The 22,118-nt window shown below is 35.0% G+C and overlaps 4 protein-coding genes across 5 annotated transcripts; 1 reads left to right on the forward strand and 3 right to left on the reverse strand.

Annotated features, from left to right (window-relative positions):
- Positions 1 to 1,561: 1,561 nt before the first annotated feature.
- On the reverse strand, positions 1,562 to 2,014 carry LOC108321066 (chaperone protein dnaJ 49). Its single transcript, XM_017552709.1, has one exon. The coding sequence runs from the start codon at positions 2,012 to 2,014 to the stop codon at positions 1,562 to 1,564; it is 453 nt and encodes a 150-aa protein (XP_017408198.1).
- A 5,829-nt stretch (positions 2,015 to 7,843) lies between these two features.
- LOC108321137 (chaperone protein dnaJ 49) lies at positions 7,844 to 11,914 on the reverse strand. 2 transcript variants are annotated; one of them, XR_008248476.1, is made up of 3 exons: positions 10,614 to 11,914; positions 9,573 to 9,681; positions 7,844 to 8,267 (listed from the first exon to the last, which is right to left on the reverse strand). XR_008248476.1 is itself a non-coding variant. In XM_017552794.2 (2 exons), exon 1 carries the CDS (start codon positions 11,687 to 11,689, stop codon positions 10,616 to 10,618), a length of 1,074 nt encoding a protein of 357 aa, XP_017408283.1. In that variant the 5' UTR covers positions 11,690 to 11,913; the 3' UTR covers positions 7,844 to 8,267; positions 10,614 to 10,615. The 2 variants fall into 2 exon arrangements, 1 of the variants encoding a protein (XP_017408283.1); XM_017552794.2 differs by lacking the exon at positions 9,573 to 9,681 and having other exon boundaries at positions 10,614 to 11,913.
- Positions 11,915 to 13,405: 1,491 nt separating this feature from the next.
- On the reverse strand, positions 13,406 to 19,934 carry LOC108321153 (uncharacterized). Its single transcript, XM_017552820.2, has 9 exons — positions 18,308 to 19,934; positions 16,891 to 17,625; positions 15,713 to 16,207; positions 15,521 to 15,612; positions 15,161 to 15,248; positions 14,930 to 15,044; positions 14,714 to 14,840; positions 14,456 to 14,630; positions 13,406 to 14,278 (listed from the first exon to the last, which is right to left on the reverse strand). The coding sequence occupies exons 1-9, from the start codon at positions 19,751 to 19,753 to the stop codon at positions 13,571 to 13,573; spliced, it is 3,981 nt and encodes a 1,326-aa protein (XP_017408309.1). The 5' UTR covers positions 19,754 to 19,934; the 3' UTR covers positions 13,406 to 13,570.
- On the forward strand, positions 19,932 to 21,956 carry LOC108321071 (translationally-controlled tumor protein homolog). Its single transcript, XM_017552715.2, has 5 exons — positions 19,932 to 20,090; positions 20,480 to 20,553; positions 21,148 to 21,273; positions 21,373 to 21,530; positions 21,618 to 21,956. Exons 1-5 carry the CDS (start codon positions 20,063 to 20,065, stop codon positions 21,733 to 21,735), a joined length of 504 nt encoding a protein of 167 aa, XP_017408204.1. The 5' UTR covers positions 19,932 to 20,062; the 3' UTR covers positions 21,736 to 21,956.
- The last annotated feature ends 162 nt before the right edge of the window (positions 21,957 to 22,118 follow it).

Below are 22,118 nucleotides of genomic sequence, written 5' to 3' on the forward strand. Positions count from 1 at the left end.
TGACCTAAATTCTTTTTATATATACCTATTCACATAAATAGATATAAGTATTCAAAAGCAATATATATAAGAAAATACAACATGAGTAGAAAATTGTGTTATAAACTTAATTAGATGGTCCTAATCAAATTCAGAAGATATAGTAAATAAAATATTTATTTATTGCATCATTGTAATTATATATTACAGTTGAAGATAATTAATTATGTAACTAAGTCAAATATATTTATTACTTTAATTCATAATATTAGATTTGTTTAATTTAAAAATATATACAAAAATGAAAAAGAAACAAAAAATATTAAAATTGTAATAATAATTATTCAGTTTCTGAAATTGGAATAAATAATAATAAATAATTTTAAATTAAAAATAATAATAGAAGGTTCTATTTTAATTTTTCTATTTATCCATAATTAAGATTACATTAATTAATATTTTAAAGCTTTTTTATTATTTATCATAAATAAAATGAAAGAATAATGTCACATTAAAAAGTTAGAAATAAGCAAAAATGTTAATTACAGTATATTATCTTAAATAACAATTAAAAAAACATATATAAAAAGGAGATTTATAAAGAAAAGATATAAGGGAAACTTATTACATATAATTTATATAATTGGGTATAAACAACACTGTCTCAATATTCGTAAAATACTTGTTTTAAGTCTTTGAAAAAAGTCTTAAATATTTTTAGTATTAATTGTGTTAGATTTCTGAAAAAAAAAATCTTAAATTTTTTTTCAGTACTAATTATTTTAGGTCTCAAAAAATTAAAAGAAAAATTAAATAAAATTAAGATCAATTGTTTTATTAGTAAATAAATTTTTTATTTTTTAATTTGATTTAAGTCTTATTATGGATATAAATTTAATTTTATAAACTAATTTTGTAAATTGAATTAAATTTAAAATTAATTTTTTAATATAATATTATAGTCATTTAACACAAATGTTAGAAAATTTTGTTATTTGTTAAATCTATTTACTATCATATATAGGTAAAAAAATTACTGTTAATGTCTAAAAATATATATGATCTCAACGTAGTAGAAGTTATAAGTTAGAGATTTTATACTAACTAGAAATAAAATAAATATAAAAATAATCTTAATTTTTTTTTAAGAATGAAGTAAAAAAGACTGTTTCAATTAGTTTACTTTAAAATTCTAACACGTGAATATTTTGAAATATAAAACTAAAACTTGAAAAAGAGAAATGGATGAAAGAAGGAGGAAATTGGAGGCAATTAATGGCACAACGCAGCATTCAATATGTCTTCTTCTCTTTTGTCCACCTAATTAATTTCTTCACATTCTTCTCTCTTTTCCTCCTTTTAAGCACATGCAAATCTAACACGACTTCCTTCCTTCCATTCCACACACGCACCATAAATACAAACATCTTTATGCCAATTTTTAAATATTGCTATTAGATCCACTAAATAAACCAGTACTATAGTTGAAGTATTTAATAGATGCACCCTAACAAATCTAGATTGTCAAACCAACCCCGCTATTTAAACCTTAATTTCAATACCGAATTAGATAATTAGAGTTTTAAATCAGAGCAAGGAATACTCTGCTCAGAAACGGCGAGCACGCCACCAGAATAACCATCAACAGCGGCAGAAGCAGAACCAGAAGCACAAAATCGTTAACCTGACTCCTTTTGGGATTCTCCATGCCGCTGGGCCGAGGAAGAGGACTGTTGGGCCGAGGAGGAGGACTGGTCCTCCTCTGCCTCGGCCCGTTGGTCTGGTCATGCGTGCTTCTAGAATGGGCATCCTTCAAACTCTTGTAAGCCTCCGAGATTTTATTGAACGCGTCTTGTGAGCCCCGCGCTTTGTTCTTATCGGGATGAACCTTCAGCGAGAGCTCCCGATACGCTTTCCGAATCTCTTCGACGGAGCAGCTCTTCTCCAATCCAAGAATCGCGTAGTAGTCGCTCTTTCCTTCGATTTCCCTAATCAACCGAACGTTATTCTCCGTGTAATTCGCGTGACTCATCATCTCCCCGTTGAAATGATTAATGATGCTGAATGAAATTGATTGAGCAAAACCTGATTACAATAACTTAAGATCGATTCATTGAAGTTGTTGAGAAGCTTTATTGTGGATAACTTGGTGGGTTTGCTATCTAAGTCAATTTTAGCTCACTAGTGCTCATATTGTGTGATAATTGACTGATGGGTTAGTTAATTCTATTTTATGTAGAAATAATTGACTATAATTAAGTTTGTATTCCAAATTATTAATACTGTGTGCTTTTATCTAACTTTGCGTAGTTTAATATTTGAACTTTAGAGCAATTTACATAATAATAATATATATAGTCGTATTAAATATAATCAATATATTGAAATTTATTATTTATGTATTATGTAGTAAATATAATCAATATACTGTAAAGATGAAAATATAGAACAACCAATTATATTAAAATAAGAAATTATTTGTTTTGACCGAGTAATTTCTCAGCTGGATTGACTGAATTATTTATCTATTTTGAATCCTAGAAAGGAAAAAAAATTATTTATAAAAACTCTTCGATGTTTAAATTGATAAGGGATTTTAATTGAATATTTGTGATTAAAATTAATAAAGATGGATTATAATGACATATATTTATCGTTTTTTTAGGTCTGTAGATATAAAATGTATATTAATATATAAATATTATCAATGAATTATGTTTCTATCATATATCCCATATTATCATATATAAATTAAATATTATATATATTTTTATTTTATTTCAGGGTGCTTAAAATATATCTAGATTTTATATTTGCATTCTTAACTATTGGACTTATTTAGACAATTTAACATATACAATTAATTGTAATAATGGATCAAGTAGGTACATTTATACTAGTATATAAAGATATTTCTTCTTTGATATACACATTTTCTTTTCGATCGTATCCTTTAAGTATTTTTTTCGTTTTTTTTTTCAATATGTTTTTCTTCCTAAAATGTAACTATTTTTAAAACTAAAATAACTATTATAATAAAAAAATCATCTATAAAAATAATTAAACGTTACCTACAATAATATTTTAAAAATTATTTAAATTTACTTTTATAATTATACTATTATATAAAAAATATTCTCTCTTTTTTAAGTACACATTTTATTTTCAATTTTGCCTTTTAAGTTTTTTTAATCAAAATAATTGATTTACCAATTTTACTATTTTAAGTTATTATTTTATTTTCAAAATTTAGTCCTTTTTTCTCTATTTGATTGTTTTTTCAAAAATTTAAATATTCTTTTGAACTAAAATAACTATTTATACTAAACATTATCTAAAAAAGTAAACATTATCTATAATAAAATTGTAAAAATTACCTAAATTTACTTTTATAATGATAATGATAATAATTTTTTCATCATAAAAAAGTGAATAGCTACGTACATGTGTTTTCATTAATTATTAATGGAGAAAATTGATCTTGTTTTTTTGACATTGTATAATTTAATATATTTTTTACTCTTAAATTATGTTTAGTAGATATGTTTAATTGAAGTATAACTTTATTTACGTTTTGGAGGTAATTAATACATTTAACAAGTATTGGAATATCTACTCTTAATTTAAGTCTTAAAATCTTAAAGTAAAAATGAAAATGCTAAACTTCATATATTTTTTTTTATAAATTTATTGTTTTAAAGTTTTTGGTTAAAAATGATATAAATCTCTTATATGTGAATTAAACTCATATTTTTATTAACAGGTCAAAGTCACACTGAAGTTAAACATACCACATTAACCTGTTAAACACTCCTAGTAGGACCGATATCAAACTCTGTAACTTCCATCATATTTTAATTCTCATAATTTTTATTTTAATATAAATGAAAAGTTAGGCCTACCATTTATGGAAATACATTTATTTATTGCCGTTACAGTAGCACAGAGATTAATTTTGCCATCTTTTTTTATTTGTCAATTTTATTGTTCTTTTATATTCTCATTTGTACTTTATATCTAATTTATAATTTAAAAAATGAAAGATAATAGTAATTATTTTTATGGATATGTTGGAAGAAAAGTGAAGTAGAGATATGTTTGAAGAGGGGGCAAACAAAAGTGGGTGTGTCTATTTGAATATGGAAATGAAAAAAGTTGCAGAGAGAATGGTGGTGAACCTCAGATCTCGTGTCGGTGATGCCTTCCTCTAACTTTTTTACTGTTCACCTCACAAGCTTTTTATCATGCTTTTCTTTGCTTTCTGCCCTTCCCTATACTATATTTCAGCTTTCATGTCGACCCCTCTCTTCTTTATTTGCAGAAAGAAACAGAGCACTCTTATTAGATGCCAAAAAAAACCATAACTTTTTGACGTTGACCATTAAATGTCTTCAAATAAAGTAAAGAGTTTCCAGATCATTTTATACTAAATCAATTTTGCACATTTTCATGGGGCAGTTCTGCGCAGTTACGAAAAAAAAAATGCGTGTTGCTTAGTTTTCTATTTGGGGACCACATCAGAGACAATGTAAAAGCAACTATTAGTTGCATTTAAGATAAATCCAAGTACACTATTTGTCTCTCAAATCAAGAGTTATGCCAAGCATCAACAAAGGGGCAAAAAGAATATTCTTCATACAATAGATAGCAGAAAACGCAAAAACAAGCCCACAATCCCGCAACCCAAAAAGAAAAATGCCACAATCTTCCCACCTCCAAACAATATATACCCATGTGCATGTTGTTTATTTCTCAATAACTTCTACAGTAGCTCAATAGGAAGGTTGTTATTACATAAACTATTCGCTGATGTACCCAAGAAAACAAGCATAGACACATTGGATTTCCATCTTATAATATATTCATCACCCAAGCGATTATCATTCTTGTATTCATGTGAAACATTAGACAAATATTTGTCTAAAAAAAATTAAACAGATCATATGAAATCTTACAACACTATCCTGAGGTTTGGGTTGTGTACACTAATAGACCTGAACTGTCTAAGGTGCTTTACCGTTACTTAGCCAAGCCTCCCCTTCCCATATCTGGGCATTGCCTTTCCTCGCAATCAATTATTTACCATTAAAAAAAACCAAAAGGACAGAATTTAAACGAGTTTCAAAAAAACAGTTGGTATAAACAAGTTGTTGACCATGCAAGAAAGTGACCGGAAAACAAAAACTAGAAATAGTATAAAACTACAATGTGTCAATACTGTGTTAGATAATAGAATACCAATTAATGAGCCACGAAGCGTACAAATTTTTAGCAACATGGAACTAGAAAAAGTAAACGTGAAAATGTGTTTGAAGATTTGAAGTCCAACTACGTTGGATTATTCAAATCCAAAACGACGGGTGGGGTAAAATAATGGGATAAAATCAAAAGGCGTCCTATTTTTCACATCCTAATCACTTGAAAGTTTCATATATTGAAAAGAGATTCAGAAACGGGAAGTGCACGAAATTGAAACTGTACGAGTAAGTGATAGGTTTGGAATTGTTTATAGGAGGAGAGATGATAGGTATAACTGAATATGACAGTTATAACCTCCGGTAAATGTTCTGTTTTTATTCTTGTAAACTGTTTTTTTTCATGTAAACTGCCTATTTTTAAATGATCAATGTAGGGGGAGGGAAAAAGGTTGTTGTTTTCCAAGGAAGTAAAGGGTTGAGGGAGTTGATGACAACTCGAAAGTCCTTCTGTGTTTGATGTTTTACTGTCTTCTACCACATTGGCAGAAACAATGCTGTTCTAATAAAACTCTAACAAGAACTTGTCTTGTTGGTTCTTTAATACTGGTTGATTTGGTATCTAGAGCACGATCTTGATTTTATGGAAGACGCACGTTAGGGTATGGTGCATACCAGAATGGAATCACGCATGGATACTGTCAAAAAGATGATGCAAGAACTGGTTCAAGGTCGTAACTGCCAGGAAAATGAATATAGTGGGAGGTTTCGACGCTTGGAAGACATGATTCGTGGGCTAACTGTGGTGGTGGAGCAAATGTCAGAAGCAAAGATTACGTCTGACAATAATTCTGGCATTAACAAAAGCAATGGAGGGAGCAGAGAGCAAGTTCAGGAGCACGCAGCATCCTCCTCAAGATGGAGGAAATTAGACATTCCAATTTTTACAGACGAGGAGGCTTATGGATGGACAAATCGATTGGAGAGGTATTTCAGATTAAAGGATGGAGCTTCCATCCCTAACCTTAGACCCTATAAGTATTCCCACAATCAGAAAAATGAGTTTGAGAGGTTGATTGGAGATATGTTGAAGGCTGGTTAGGGATGGAAGATTCAAAAGAATGTGAAGATGAGTGCCGTTATGGAGGACTTGCTGGTAAATCCTACAGCTCATAGCCTTTATGAACTCCAGAAAGGACGGCTATATTACCACGACAAACTGGTTTTGCCTAAACATTATAGTAGAATTCCCACTATAATTCAAGAGTTGCATGAATCTCCTCTAGGAGGACATAGTGGCTATTTTCGCATTCTCAAACGAATTGCAGGAGCGCTGCATTGGGAAGGTATGAGAAAAGACATTAAGGCATTTGTGATGCAGTGTGAAACCTGGCAGAGGAATAAAAGTGAAATGCTAGCTCCCACTAAAGCTAATGGGAAGGATACCATCTTTGTAGTGGTAGACAGACTCACTAAGTATGCCCATTTTTTGCATTATCACATCCTTACACTGCTGCGGATGTGGTTTTTATCAAAGAAGTGGTTAGGCTGCACGGGTTTCCTTCCACAATCATTTCAGATAGAGACCAGCTGTTTTTAAGACAATTTTGAAAGGAACTATTTAAACAGACAGGCACAAAGTTGAAATACAGCGCAGCATACCATCTACAGATGGATGACCAAACAGAAGTGGTTAACCATTGTGTAGAAACGTACTTAAGTTGTATGACAGGGTCTCACCCTAAGATTTGGCCTACTTGGTTACCATGGACTGAATTTTGGTCTAACACTAATTACAATGTGTCATCCAAAATGACATCTTTTAAAGCTCTATATGGCCGTGACCCCCCACTGGTTTTGAAAGGGGCAACTATTCCTTCTAAAGTTGCCAGTGTAAATCAATTACAAGAGGAGAGAGACACAGTTTTGAAGGACTTGAAGTACAACTTATGCAGGGCTCAAGAACAGACCAAACTTCAAGCCAATAAACATAGGAGATATGTTACCTATCAAGTGGGTGACTGGGTGTTTCTCAAAATACAACGTTGTAGATTCAAGTCGCTAGCTAAACGACCCAATGAGAAATTAGGTCTGCGGTTCTATGGACCTTAACAAATTCTGGAACCAATTGGCCAAGTTGCTTATAAACTGGTCCTTCCTGCACACAACCGCATCCACCCACTATTCCACGTGTCCTTACTTAAACCCGCTATAACTGCAATGCCCACGTCTCAACCTTTGCATATAGGAGTAGGGATAAGAGGTACAACTGAATATGACAGCTATAACCTCCTGTAAATGTTCTGTTTTTATCCATGTAAACTGCCTATTTTTAAATAATCAGTATCGGGGGAGGGAAAAAGGTTGTTGTTTTCCTAGGATGTAAGGGGCTGAGCGAGTTGAGGACAACTCGAAAGTCCTTCTATGATTGATGTTTTACTGTCTTCGACCACATTGGCTGAAACAGTACTGTTCTAATAAAAATCTACCAAAAACTTGTCTTGTTGGTTCTTTAATACTGGTTGAATCTATCAGTAAGTAAGAGGCATTAAATTATTATTTTGGCAATTTTTTTACAGTGAAATGGCATTACCGGAGTCCCACATTTCATAACCAATCACACACAAAACAAATACTCTTAGCAGAGAGAAAAGGAAAATTCACAAACCTGGTCAAAATCAAATTCAATCAGATGATTGCAAGACTTCCTTAATTGGCGAAATAGAAATTCGCCTTAATGAAGCAATATGTTGGTTTCCTTTATCACATATACGCCTACAACTATAAATAACCTCTTACCCTCAAGTAGCTCAGAAAACTCGGGTCTTGAGCTTGTATATAAATGTCCAACACTGATGATACTTTTATGACTTTGACTGGTGTAATTATATGCTGACTTGTTATGCGTCATTAATAATCGCATATAGCATAATAGATAAGCGCATCCATATATCCCTCAAACAATACAAACACATGCTTAAGCACATTCATCAGAGACTTCGCACAGGAAGAAGTGTACAGCAATAGACTGGAAGCTACTCAGTTAGGATACAGCCTATAATAAGAGCCACTCCCACGGATATATTAGATATCCTGAAAAATAAAATGAGCACAAAAACTCAGCAAGGGACACAATACTTCCTTAAGCCATGAAAAAATTACTGTTGCTGTAACTTAAGCTGCAAGGAAAGGACACAACAGAAAAGAACAGAGAAAAAGTACATCAAAAGGTGCTAAAGGAAATACAGCCATTTTGAACAATGTATTAAAGACCCTACTTTAAATATATAATATGATATGAAGATTTTAATTCGTTCTTATTACTTTTGTTGAGAAGGGGCAGGGATGAGAATTTGCATCTGGCGTGGCTTGTCAAGGAACTATAAACAGTATAATTATAAAAAGAAGAGCATGACGGTGATAAATTAGAATTGGAATGATAATTGACAACTCAACACAACCATGAAGAAAAGATAAATATAAAACGTTCAATAGTATGTTTTGGACAGAAGTGTTTAGAGTGGAGATACCAAATAAGAGTTTAGTTGTTAATTTTGTTATTTTCAGTTCATGGTCCTAGTTATCTCCAATCTGATGGGGGGTTTTCTTTCTCTTTCCCTGACTGGTCTTTTTACCCTATGCATTGTATCAGAACTCTATAACAACATCTGATTTGTATATGGGTTGACTACCCATTGTACCTCAATTATCAATATATTTCTCTCTTTGCCGATAAAAAAAAAACTCTCACCTATTTGCCTTTCCTCCCAACCAAGTTATGAAACAAGAGGAAATCTATCAACAGTAGCTTCTCTATCCCTTCCCTGCCCTTCTTTAGTGTTGATAATTGAATCCAAAGCAAAAGCCTCTTATGTATCTTGCCAATTTGGGCACAAAAATTCGAATCCCCCCTCCACCTCACTTTGGAGGAAGCTCTGTAAAATGGACAGGCTGAATAGGGATAATAAGAATAAACAGAGGAAGAGGACTCTCCCACGTACACCAGGCTCTTGGCCCTCTGATCATGCACAATTGAACCAGTATGGGGGGATATACTTATAAGGGTAAAGGGGAGCAAAAGTAAAGTTTGGTGATCGTAAATTAGTTCTTTCGCATTATTTTCTATGAATTTATATTAAAAAATAGCCTTTTTTGTTCCAAGTTGTTTAATCTGGAAAATTATGGATTTTGATTGATACCCCCATGTTGAATTCTTGTATGGCGGTTCACTTTTTGTTTCCTATGGTGCCAGGACATAAAATTTTGGACTATTTGGATAACCCAGATTGAATTCGTGCATAACTGGCTTGGGAATATTCACTGTTTGTTCTACGTTGCTTTGGGTGCCCACTTTCATTTATTTGGACAATTTTTGAGTTTTGAGTGATAATTTGATACCTTGACAAATTCATGCAGGCGCTGATTGAAAATGTTGTGTTTGTTGCTTCTGACTCACCCAACAAGCGCTGATTGTTGGTCCTGTCATCTGTGGCTCCCAACTTTTTCTCTGAAATACTCATCAGTCATGAATACTATTGGTCCTCGTGAATAATTCAAGATTAACTGGGTTGAATACGTGCAGGAATTTCATGTTTTCTTCCCATGTATGTAACTATGCATTGCGGTGCTTAATTTCTGGAAGATATAGTCCTGCCCTAGGTCGTAAAACTGTGTACATGGATTTCTTGTTGCAGTTCCGCATGCCCAAATATACCTTGTTTCTGTTGGTTACAAGACATTTCTTACTAGACACTTTTAAAAAAAAGTGAAATAGTCTTTTTTTTTTATTAATTTCTTATGTCTTTCCCTTCACTTCCTTATTCCTTTATATTTCTTCACCATTTCTTTCCTCTCAATTTCATTTCATTTCCCATTGAATCAGTGCTAAACAGTTTCTAACAGAAAGCAAGCAGGGGGAGAAGGCATTACTCTGGTTAACTTATTTTTTCAACAAGCAAACTAAACCAGTACTATAGTTGAAGGCATACATGAGCAACTCATTTAATAGATGCACCCTAACAAATCTAGATTGTCTAACGAACCCCAGTATTTAAAGCTTAATTTGAATACCACTTCACGAGCATATAACCTAATTAGATAATTAGAGTTTTAATTCAGAGCAATAAAATAGCCAAATCAACACGCAAGAAAGTTCACCACACCCTATAAATCAATGCAAAACAAAGCTAGGAACCCTGGACCGCAAGCAATAAAGTTATTTCCTCTTATCTCATCCTCACAAAACTTCTCTCGCAGTTCCAATGATTCTTGCAACCAGTAACACACCATATGAATGAATTTATCCAAACCGCTTGTAAGTTCAAAACAATCATAATCCGATAAAAAACAGTGATAAATAAACACATTCCAACCCATGAAAAACTAACCTAATCCGATTAACTCCTTGACCGAAACAATGTGAATAGACAAAACAGTTACCTTCATGCCATGACTGCAAAGTTCTGCAGCTTATCACAGTGAGGAGTAGGCAGATTCCTATTCCAACTCCGTCTCTGCATCTCCACCTGACAGTATCTCCGAAGCATACTCCTGTAATCCTTTAGCACACTTTCCTCAACCGCCACACGAGCATCACTCCCCACCGGATAATTCCCTTCAAACTCCTGCGATTTCACAAAGAACTGCACCCCGTGCAGCTCAGTCGTTTTCGGAATCTGGTAGTTGTAATGCTTGTGCAAGGAATACTCAGGCTCAGAAAACGGCAAGTACGCGAGAACAATAATAATCAAAAGCGGCAAAAGCTGAATCAGAAGCATAACATTGTGATGCCTCCCTCCCGATCCATCGTTAACCTCAGTCCTATGGGGATTCCCCATGCCGCGGGGCCTGAAAACATGGTTCCTCCCAAACACATCGGAGTGTCCGAAGAAAGCCCTAAATATTTCGTCGGGATCGAACTCGTCTTCAAAGAAATCACGCGTCGTGGTTGCCGTCGTCGTCCTTCTCCGCCTCCGCCGGTAAGCGTTCACCTCGCCGTGGTCGAAATCATCGACGGTTCCGGTCTGGTCATACATCCTTCTAGAACCGTCATCGCTCAAACACTTGAAAGCCTTCGAGACTTTCTTGAACGCGTCTTCTGAGCCGGGCGCTTTGTTCTTATCGGGATGAACCTTCAGTGATAGCTTCCGATACGCTTTCCGAATCTCTTCGACGGAGCAGCTCTTCTCCAATCCAAGAATCGCGTAGTAGTCGCTCTTTCCTTTGATTTCCCTAATCAACCGAACGTTCTCCTCCGTGTAACTCACGTGACTCCTCTCCCCGTTCAAACGTTCTCCCCGCGAAGAAGTACCAGTAGCCTGCGCGCCATGAGCGGCAGTGGCGGAGGACTGAGAATCAAGACCCTCGCACTTCTGTAGCAATGATTGAATCGGCAAATCGCGGTTTAGCCGCTTAGCGATTCTGAGGAATTTCACGGCGCGGTCTTTGTTCCCCGACGCGATTGCTTCCTCGGCGATCCGAACGCAGCGCAATGCTTCGTCCTTGTTACCTTCCATTGCGGAAACAGCTACTTCCCTTACTAACTCGGAATTTGAGTGGAACAGTAGCACATGCTGAATGAAATTGATTGAGCAAAACCTAATTACAATAAATTAAGATCGACAGACATTAAACGTTGCTGTGATTTGTAAATTTTCTGGGGAGATTGTGTTGTTTGCTCGGCAATTATAATCACGAACTGAAGGAGAATCTGTTATACCAAAACTTTTTTTTTTGGAAGAATTTTTCGTTTTACACTGATAAGTCATTTATAACATCTCACTCACTGCAAATACATTTTCAATTTTTTTTTTAATTATTCGAGCAAGTATGGTTAATTTTATCATAGTAAAATTTTGTAAGAGAATTTTTATGTAATTATTGACAGTGTTTTGATAATGATTAATAATTTGATTGAAGTTGTTGAGAGGCTTGATTGTAGATAACTTTGATGTGAATAATTTATTATAAATTTGGTACGATTAATTGAAATAATCAATTTTATCTCACTAGTGCTCGGATTGTGTGATAATTGATTGATACGGGGAGTTATTTCTACTTTTATGTATAAATAATTGACTATGATTAAGTTTGCATTTCAAATTATTAACATATGTAGTAAATGATGTTAAAATATTATAAAAAAAATATTATCAAAATATCAATTATTTAATAATATATTGTCGTAATAACTATAATAATATATTAAAATTTATTATTTATTATTTATGTATTATTATTATGCTCTGTGAGTTTTAGTTGCTTTTGTGGGTGTGGAGTTAGGTACTACATGACAAGTATAGGTTGTGAATGTTGGGTGTTGTATGATTGGTGTGGTTGTTTTGTAACAGTGTCTCATTTAAATGTTATTTCATGAAGGCATATCTGTTGTGGCTACAATGACCCAACGACACGCTTAATTTTATTTCATAACAGGATTGGCATTTTAAAGAGCACACGGACAAAAAAAATTAAATGTAAGAGGTTTTTTTGTAATGTTTTCTTCTTCTGCTTATCAGCCTTTTGGTTTATGAAATTGTGATTTTATTATTAGGAAACTAATGTGATGACGAAATTAAATTTATAATATTAAATGAATATGTTGCCAATGCATATTACATCAAATCTAGTCTCCCAAGAGGAAACTTAATAGATAGAGAGATTCAATGTCACTTGAGAGTAAACGTTTACATGAGAAATTATCATTTACTTAAAGTCACTTTCAGTGACCATATGATCCTCCTATAAGGAATCTCATGTTGGCTATATTTCCCTGTGATTTAATTTTACATAAATAAAGAAATGAGATAAATATATTTTTAACCTTTTAATTTTAATACAAAATTCTTTTAATTTTAAAACCAAATTGAAATTTGTCCTATACAAAATTTTGCTATATTTTAATTTTTAAACTTAAAAAATTAATAAATATAACTATTTTAATCCAATTATATTAATCTTTTTTTATATATGAAATATATGTTTTAACTAAAATTAAAACAAAAACATGTTAAATGATATAAACATTCAAATCTTAATATAAAAGAAATTTGATACGTCCAAAACATATAATATAATTAAATTAAAAACAATTACGTAAAATTTAAGAATTAAAATATATCAAAATCTAAAAAATAACAAATAAGAATTATATTTGAAAATTTAAGGACCTGAAAGAAATACGTACAGCTAACAATAAAGTATCATATCCTTAATTGGTTATTATTTTGCATTCTTAACTTTTATTAACAAAGAAAATTTCTTTTGTCTGAACAGTTATTATAAAGTTCTCATCATATTTACATTAACATATTTGTCTGAAAAGACTGATCTTTCATGGTGCAATGTCGCATATAAATGCGATTTTGGTATGCTAAAATCTAGAATAAATGTTTATGTTAGTTTTCTTCATCAGAATCGAAAGACTGTTTTTTCCTTACAGATTGTATGGCATCCCTGCGATTCACATCTTTGGAATTAAACATACCAGTACGAGACTTGACTTTAGGAACACTACAAGAACGAAGAGGTGGTGTACCCGTTCCCTTGTTTATTTCCCTGAGCACAGAACGAGCTGTTGCTGCAGCTGCAGCATCTGCCATTGCTGAAGCGACTTTTGAATCACTTGGAAGCTTTTCACTTGCCATACTTTGTCCAACTGCTTGTCCTTGTGTCTTGGTCAGGCTCTTAGAACCATCAGGTGATTGATTTGAACCTGATTTTGGCTTGGTTCCAACCACGGCTTCAGCAACTGTTGCTTTAGCTTTTGCAGCTTCATATTTTTTAATATCATAAATAAGCTCTTTCTGCAGCTGTTTATCAGCAACCAATATGTCGTCAATCTCATTCTTGTAGTCCTTTAGAATAATCCGGAGGCACTCCATGAGAGAACCTATCAGGGGACTATTCTTGGTTTCCAACAGACGTTTTAATTCTATGAAGATGGGGACTGTATTTTGGATAAGGCTCTTCTTGACTGCCTGAGTTACGGCCTTTCCTCTAGCTGCAGATCCATTGTCTCCTTCTTCCTCTATGTCTGCTGACTCTGATGATGCTCGAGTAGATGGAATGCGTATCTCTTTACAGCCAAGAATTCCAAAAGCATCCTGATCCCACAATTAATGTTAGAGTTAGAACATAAATCACACATGAAATAAGACCATAGTAAAGGCACTGCTGGCTTCTTTCCTATTCCAATACATTCGCATTACCAAGAGTTCACACACACACATATGCTTAGCATTAATGACAACCCGGAGACCACAGCTGGTACATATTAATACCTCTAGAACAGACTGTGCAGTTGCATCTTCTATATTGAGCATACCATCAGAAGCTGCAGCTAGAATTTCTGCACATAACTTGGCAAAGGTTGCTAGAAGATGCTCCGGAGCCATTTGTTTCAGTAAAGAGACATAAATGTGCATCCTTTTGGACCTTGGCTCTTCATCAGTACCCCTGTAAACAATACATACTTGATATGAATATATAATCTGAAATAAATAGCTGTGTTGCCAATTGCTAATTCGGGGTTCCATTACCTGATGGAAAAACTTTGACTTTCCTTTCGTGACCCATGGGACTCACGGTGTCCATTATGGGCATGACAATCGTTCAGTACAAAGACAGCCTCGACAAAACTATTGTATGCTAAAAGTGGAGACTTGACTGTTGAAAGAAACAAAACAGCTAAAGTCCAATGACAAAGATATTAAATCAAATTATATCACTGCAAACGTAACTATCAAGCTTCACACCTTTCAAAATATTTCCAAAAAGAAAATCCGCTAGCCGTCTTATCTTTTCTGATTCGTCAACAAGTGACAAAAGGAACCGAAGAAATAGCACTCCTCTCCATTTCACATAGTCCCTCTAGACAAAAGAGAAAATATGTTTTAGCAAATAAATAATACTATTACTCCCCTTCCCGTTTAGAAGAGATAAAGGAAAACAAGCCATAAATTAAAATTATTTGACTCAAAAAATACCTGCAACAATCTGGATAGCAATATGAATGTTTGCCTTCTCACGAGTTCACAAGGATCTAAGAGGCACCTTGTGATCTTTGTTATGTAACTGATAACTTCCATGAAAACAGATTAGAATAACAAGAAGAATATTTACAAATATATATATATATATATATATATATATACACACACACACGTATGTATGTATGTATATAATAAAATTTAAATACTTTGGACCTCTCCCCCAGCTCAATACAAAAATTACTCCTTTGCGTAGTGTACAGTGTGCTACGTGTTTACCATAATGAACAAAAAAAACCTACAATACTATACCCTTTCAAATTCAAAGTCACGTAAAGGCAGTAAAAAGAAGCTTACCAATCAACAAGTGCGGTGTACCGGACACAAAAATCTGCCATCATGACCACAATGTTGTTGCGAAGTGCTGCAGATTCGCTCTTTTCAAGCTCCTACGTATATGTATTTTGTAACAGACAATATATTGAGAAGTGAGAAAAAAATATAATAGTCAATGAGGCATAACATAAACATCAATGCAACAGGAACTACCTGTACAAACAGAGGAATATAATTCTTGGCTAGCTTCCCATCAGCAAGGCAAAGCTTGCCCATGGAAAGCCACCCTTGAATATAAAAAGAAGGAGCTTCATGTTGTAACGAAGTTGAAGGGCCAGGTAGGTTATTTAATTTATGACCAGAACTCCCAGAAGTAATGATGGTATGCATTAGGGGAACTACATTGCCCATATCAGCAGATGGGCAAACAATAGCCAGAGACCCAACTGTATAAATCGCTGTAACTGCTTTAGACAATGCCTTGGAAATTGCTACTGATTTCCTGCCTTTCCTAGTCCCACTTCTGGGAGGAGTGAAGAAGCTTCCTTCCGCATTTTTTTCTGAATTATCTGAAATGAATTTTTCTATTATTGCAGAAGCCCTGGCGAGAACTTGGTCGATCCATTTCAAGATTAATGATTCTGCCTCTTCGAGATTTGAAGCTTTCCGCTTGCATAATGTTTTTAGTGCTTTTAAATGAGCGTCAACCTATCAAGAAAAATTAACAATTCAATATGGTATACTTTTTAACTATATGATTTACATAGCGTCAACCTGAACCATTACCATTCTGTTCTGCCTCCCCACCTGAGTTTAACTTGTCCAGATTTATTAATTCGGTTACCAACTAATTTTTTCAATGAAAATAGTAGTTCCATTTACTATTAATAAATCTATTATGCCAGCGCTGTTCCATATACAAGTAAGATAGCTTGGCTAATTGCACAAGAAACTAAGATAATCATGGAACTAATATTTCTTTATTCAATGAAAATGCTGTATAAAGAGTTTTCAGTTTTTTTCATTGTGGGGCTAGGAGTGTAAGTAGAACAAAGATAGGACATGAAAATAGAACTCAGAATGATATTTACACAGTTAAGACCATGCAGAAGTGTTAGTTTTAAGGCAACTGTCAGTCCAGTCTAGTCCACAAGAAATTACCATCATAAAGAGATTTGATACCAAAATATATTATAAGTGTTGAGAAATTACAATATATGAAGAAAAATATGATAATAAGGAAAAGAATCCAGGGTATTCATTAATAAATTTTAAATCTGGTGGATGAAAATGTCTTGATTTACATCCAGATAATCATTTTAAAATGACACAAGAGGCAATTTTTTAGAAGCCAGTATCGAATTCAGTCATTAATACCATGCAATGATTACCTCCGTTGAGTGCATGTTGAATGCTTGAACTCGTTTGAGCAAGTTATGAGCTAAATCAGCTGCGGGTTCAGGGGGCAGCTCCACAGAAACATTAGAAATTGTTTGTAAGAGGAAAACTCGGTCACTAGCCCAGGCAACAGTATTGCATTCTGTGCTTTCTTCTTCAGATGATTCTTTTCGTGCAATTGGGCTTTTGAACTCACCTTCCACTTCATGTTTATCAAGAAGCTGCCAATGATGATGAAGAAAACCCCAGTCTACTGCTTTTGAAAGGAATGTTGACACCTCTGACAAAAGAAACCAAGCACCTGGCGGAGCAGTCCACTTTTCAATAGGCATGGAATGACTCAGCCAGATAGATTCCGATTGCCTGATTATATTTTGCAGTGCAATAACAATTTTCTGATTCATCCGTTTCTTTTTGCCCAGGTTTGTGCAAATTTTCTTTACCCAAGGGCTCACCTGCCCGTTGCAAACCTCTCTAAGGAGATACAGAATTCCGTCGGGAAAAAGCATCTCCATCTCATTGTCTATAAATTTTCCTTTCATCTTTCTATGCGAAGATACAGTATATGAAGAAGAAGCAGATGCAGCTCTAGATATCCGGTCCAAAACAAGTTCTTGAAAAGTGTTCTCACATTCGTCTTGGATGCTTGATTCATTGTCCGTTATCAGACGGGGAACTGAATGTAGCCACTCGGTTATTACTGCTTCAGAAGAGAACGTTCTGAAAGCCTACATTTTATTAAATAAATTTCATAAATTAGTTCTCAGTTTTTACATATTAGAAAAAAGGAACCAAGAAAAACATATTAGGGGACGATCAGTGAGATACACAACAAATTACGTTTAATAAGATAATAGAAATAAATTTTCAATCATAAAATTCTCCAAAACCATGTCAGGCAGAATTCGATAAAAACACTGGGCAAACTAAGGAACCATCCAAGTAATACCTAAGAATTTGACATAAGTATTACATTTGGAAAAAAAATATAGTCCGAGTGGAACAAACTTATCACAACAGACTGATACGCGTTCTCCATGGATGTAGCATTGTTTCCTTACAAAAGAAACTCATCTTTCTAAGCAACAATGTAACTCAATTTTATCTACTCTACCTAACAATAGATGGTAGAGAATAAAACATAAAGGCTGTCCAACATGAGGGAAAATGAAGAGTTGAAAATTCGTGCATTGTAGTCTTTCTATTCTAACAGCAACATAACAACACCAACCAAAACCTACAGTTCTCATGACAAGATTCTTCCGTAACTACTCAAGTAAAATGAAGCCTATACCTCATATCTTAAATTTTCATGTCAAGTCACTAATTTAAGATAAACTCTCGTGTCTGTCCAATAGATCATGCACACAAAAAAAACATGTTATAACTTACGAAAAGTAAATAAACTACCTGTGAAAGAGCTGCAATAGCGGCTTTCCGCATGCTGATAAGTGGATCCGAACAAGCCATGCCCATTGTCTTGAGAACCACTTCATCAATTGCACCTCCGAGAAGAGAAGTCAGGTTAGTAACTAAAAGCAATGCGGCTTTCCTCACAGCTGCCTTATCATCCATACACCTTCTCCTCAACATATCATTCATTGTACCCTCAACATTCTCACCACCAACATTTCCAAACCCCAAAAACTCCTTAAAAACCACACTAGTCCTTTCACCACGGGACAACAAACCCACAAGCTGCGCCAAGCTGGACAAAGCCCGCGCCCGGATCGCACCACTCACATCAGAACACCTCTTCATCAACGCCTCCAAGCACCACAATCCCCACGCCTCACTGCCTTCACTCTCCACACCTAATGGATCCTTCAAAGAAGTCATCAAATTCAGTATAAGATCAACCGCCAAAAGCCGAAGATTCGCCTTCCCCTGAGTCATCTGCACCACGTACTTCACAAACGCAATCTGATCCTCAACTTCCACCGCCCTAACAACCTCAATGATGGAGTCCACAGCCAAGGCTCTAGGCTCGGCCCTCTCCGGCGCCTTCTTAACCAAATACCTCGGAAAATTAACCAGCGCTTTCTTAACCCCATCGCACCGGTCACCAAGACTTGTTACAAATTCAAGAGCAAAGCTCCGCGCCTGTGACTTCGCCATGAGAACAAGCGGACAGAGAGACTTCAATACCTCAGCGGCAGAGTTGGAAGGTTCCCCATGCTCAGGTTTGAGAACCTCCCTCAGCACGCGAGAACACAGGTTGAGCAACTTGCTATACTGCGCCGCGTTCCCGCACGCGTCGAGCGCAGTGACGGGGATTTCGGCGATGGTTTGGACAAGCGACCGTAGAGTTTCCGGAAAACGGTCCAGGTGGATAAAGTCCATTACCCGGACTAGCTTCTCCAGCACGCGGAGGAGCAACTTGGGGTCGTGTTGCGAACTGGAGTCGGTCGAGTCGTTGTCGTTTTGGGGATTTTTGGCACGGATCCGTCCAGCACGCTTTCTCTTGCGGTTTTGCGAGGTCTCTTGAGCCGGGCCTGGGTTGGAGTGAGCTTTGCAGGAACGGCGGAGGGAGCGGAGGAAGGAAAGGAAGGATATGGGAGTGAAGAGGGTGAAAACGGGAGCGTTTGGGGCGAGGAGGAGCGAGAGGAAGACATCGGAAGCGAGTAGAGAGTGGTGGGAAGGGGAAGAGTCCATTGCGGAAGCAATTGGAGCGATGAGAGCAGAGGGAGAGAGATTCTTCGATGGAAGCTCATCGTAGAGGCTCTCCGATAGAGAATTGTTGAGGAGAATTTGAAGATCCCTTAGGGTTTGTTCTGAAAGCGGTGGTTGTTCATGGCTTCCGCGGAATTCCTCTATCTCAGAGATTACACGAGCCACAGTTTCCTCCATTTCCATCGTGCTGTGTCTTCCTCCGCCACTGCAAGATCTGTTCAAAATCTATTCCCGCTCAAAAGAACTGGTTTTAATATTGGGCCTATTTTTCTGTGGGCCGAATTACAAGCCCAACTCAAAAAGATGGAAAAGATAAAGCGCATGAAGAGAAGGGTTTTTTGGTAATTGTAAAAGCGCGAATCTACAAACCCTGGACTATATATAGCAGCTGCGTAATCAGGCTAACTCCTTCTGTCTCGCGTCGCTCCGTTCCAGCCTTCATTGCACAAAACCCTCCAGTCGTCGGAGCGATCCGAGAGAAATTCTGCAAACATGTTGGTTTACCAGGACCTCCTCACAGGTAAACTAAACGAACTTTAATTTTTAGATTTGATTTTGCTTCTGTGTTTAGATCTCTGGATTTTATTTTTGATGGTAAAGTATTGAACTTTTTGGGATTACTGGATCTAGATGATTTTTTCGATTTGAATTGATTAATAGCATCATGTGTGTAATTCAAGAAAATCTGATTTTTTTTATTTTTAAACTTTTATTACCATTAAAGTTTGTATATATAATTCTGATTTGAATGTTTGGGGAAGTCATGTTAGCAGTGATTGTGATTTGCTGGTTGGTATGTTTGTGTGATTCTTATTATTTTATTATTAATTTAATATAGTTTTTTGATACCTTTTGTTGAGTATATTATAGTTGTATCAATGGATTGATCATGTTAACTGTCTTCTGTAGGTGATGAGCTTCTCTCTGACTCCTTCCGCTACAAAGAAATTGAGAATGGAATGTTGTGGGAAGTTGAGGGAAAGGTTAGTCGATTGTTGTGCATTTACGCAGATTTTATGTTACGGGTGCATATTTGTTATGCAGATTTTTCTTGTTTATATGCCAAAAGTATTATTATTTTAAGCAAAGACGTGCTTATTGGTTTTATGTTGCGGATGCAATTTTTTTACATTCCTTGTGTGTTTTTCAGAAGCTAATGAACTTCTTGTTTATATGTTAAACTAAACATTCTAAGTTCAATACTCCCGACGTGGTTGGATTCATGTTGCGGATGTGATTTTTTAATATGTATTATGTGCTTTTCAGAAGCTAGTAACTTTATTGTTTACATGTCAAACGTAATATTCCAATTAAATGCTGCTAAAGTTTTGTTCCATGTCGTAGATCCAATTTTTCTGTCACGTTTTTTTACATTTTTGGTTGCGTGTTGCGGATGCTTTCTCACATTTTTTTTATGATTGTCCGAAGCTAATAATGATTGCTTATGTGATACTTACAGTTTCCCCAAACTTCCCAAACCTTTTTGTTTTGTATTATTTTGTTTCTTTTCATTCTTGTCATATTTTGGATACTTGTATAAGTTAAATCTATATATTTTTCTTCTTTTTGATCTGCAGTGGGTTGTTAGAGGAGCAGTTGATGTAGACATTGGGGCAAACCCTTCTGCCGAAGGTGGTGAGGACGAGGGTGTTGATGACTCGGCCGTCAAAGTTGTAGATATTGTTGACACCTTTAGACTCCAGGTTTGGCAAACCTTGTACCTCTTGTATATTTTCTTATATATAATTTATATTAGTCATTTATTAGATGGTTTAATAATGTAGTTATTTTCATCTCTGTAGGAACAACCTACTTATGACAAGAAAACATTTATTGCCTATATGAAAAAATTTATTAAGAATTTGAGTAGCAAACTTGAAGGAGAGCAACTGGAGTTGTTTAAGAAACACATTGAGGGGGCAACCAAATACCTGCTCCCTAAGCTTAAAGAATTTCAATTGTGAGTATTACCTTCAGCGAAATGGAGTTTGCTGTGTTTGATTTTAAATTCTTGTTGCTAGTGCTTAAGTAAATACTTATGTTGCAGTTTTGTTGGGGAGAGCATGCATGATGATAGTTGCGTGGTCTTGGCCTACTACAAGGACGGTGCCACCGATCCGACATTCCTGTACTTTGCATCTGCCTTGAAGGAGATTAAGTGCTAAGTGGATCGGTATACAAGGCTTATTTACCATCATTTTATCTTTTTCTTTTAAGTTACTTGGAACTTTGCCTTTGGTAATTTTGATTTAATGACTAGACATTTGGTACTTATATTTTCTATCAAATTTAAATATTATGGATTGTAGTTTCATTAATTTATGCATTTCGAATGTCGGTGAGAAGGACTTTTTGTTTTTGATGTAATAAATTATTTCCTTTTTTATATCTGTATTTAATTTTGTAATTCCGCATTACAGCATTTTTCAAAATTTAACCAGATAAAGTAGTTGTCATGATCAAAAACTAGTATTTACGACACAGAAATCTACATTATGCCAAGGGGGGGGGGGGGGGGGGAATGGAATTATTTCTAAATTATTCGCAC

The sequence above is a fragment of the Vigna angularis genome, chromosome 4, assembly GCF_016808095.1.
Source record: "Vigna angularis cultivar LongXiaoDou No.4 chromosome 4, ASM1680809v1, whole genome shotgun sequence".
Lineage (NCBI taxonomy): Eukaryota > Viridiplantae > Streptophyta > Magnoliopsida > Fabales > Fabaceae > Vigna > Vigna angularis.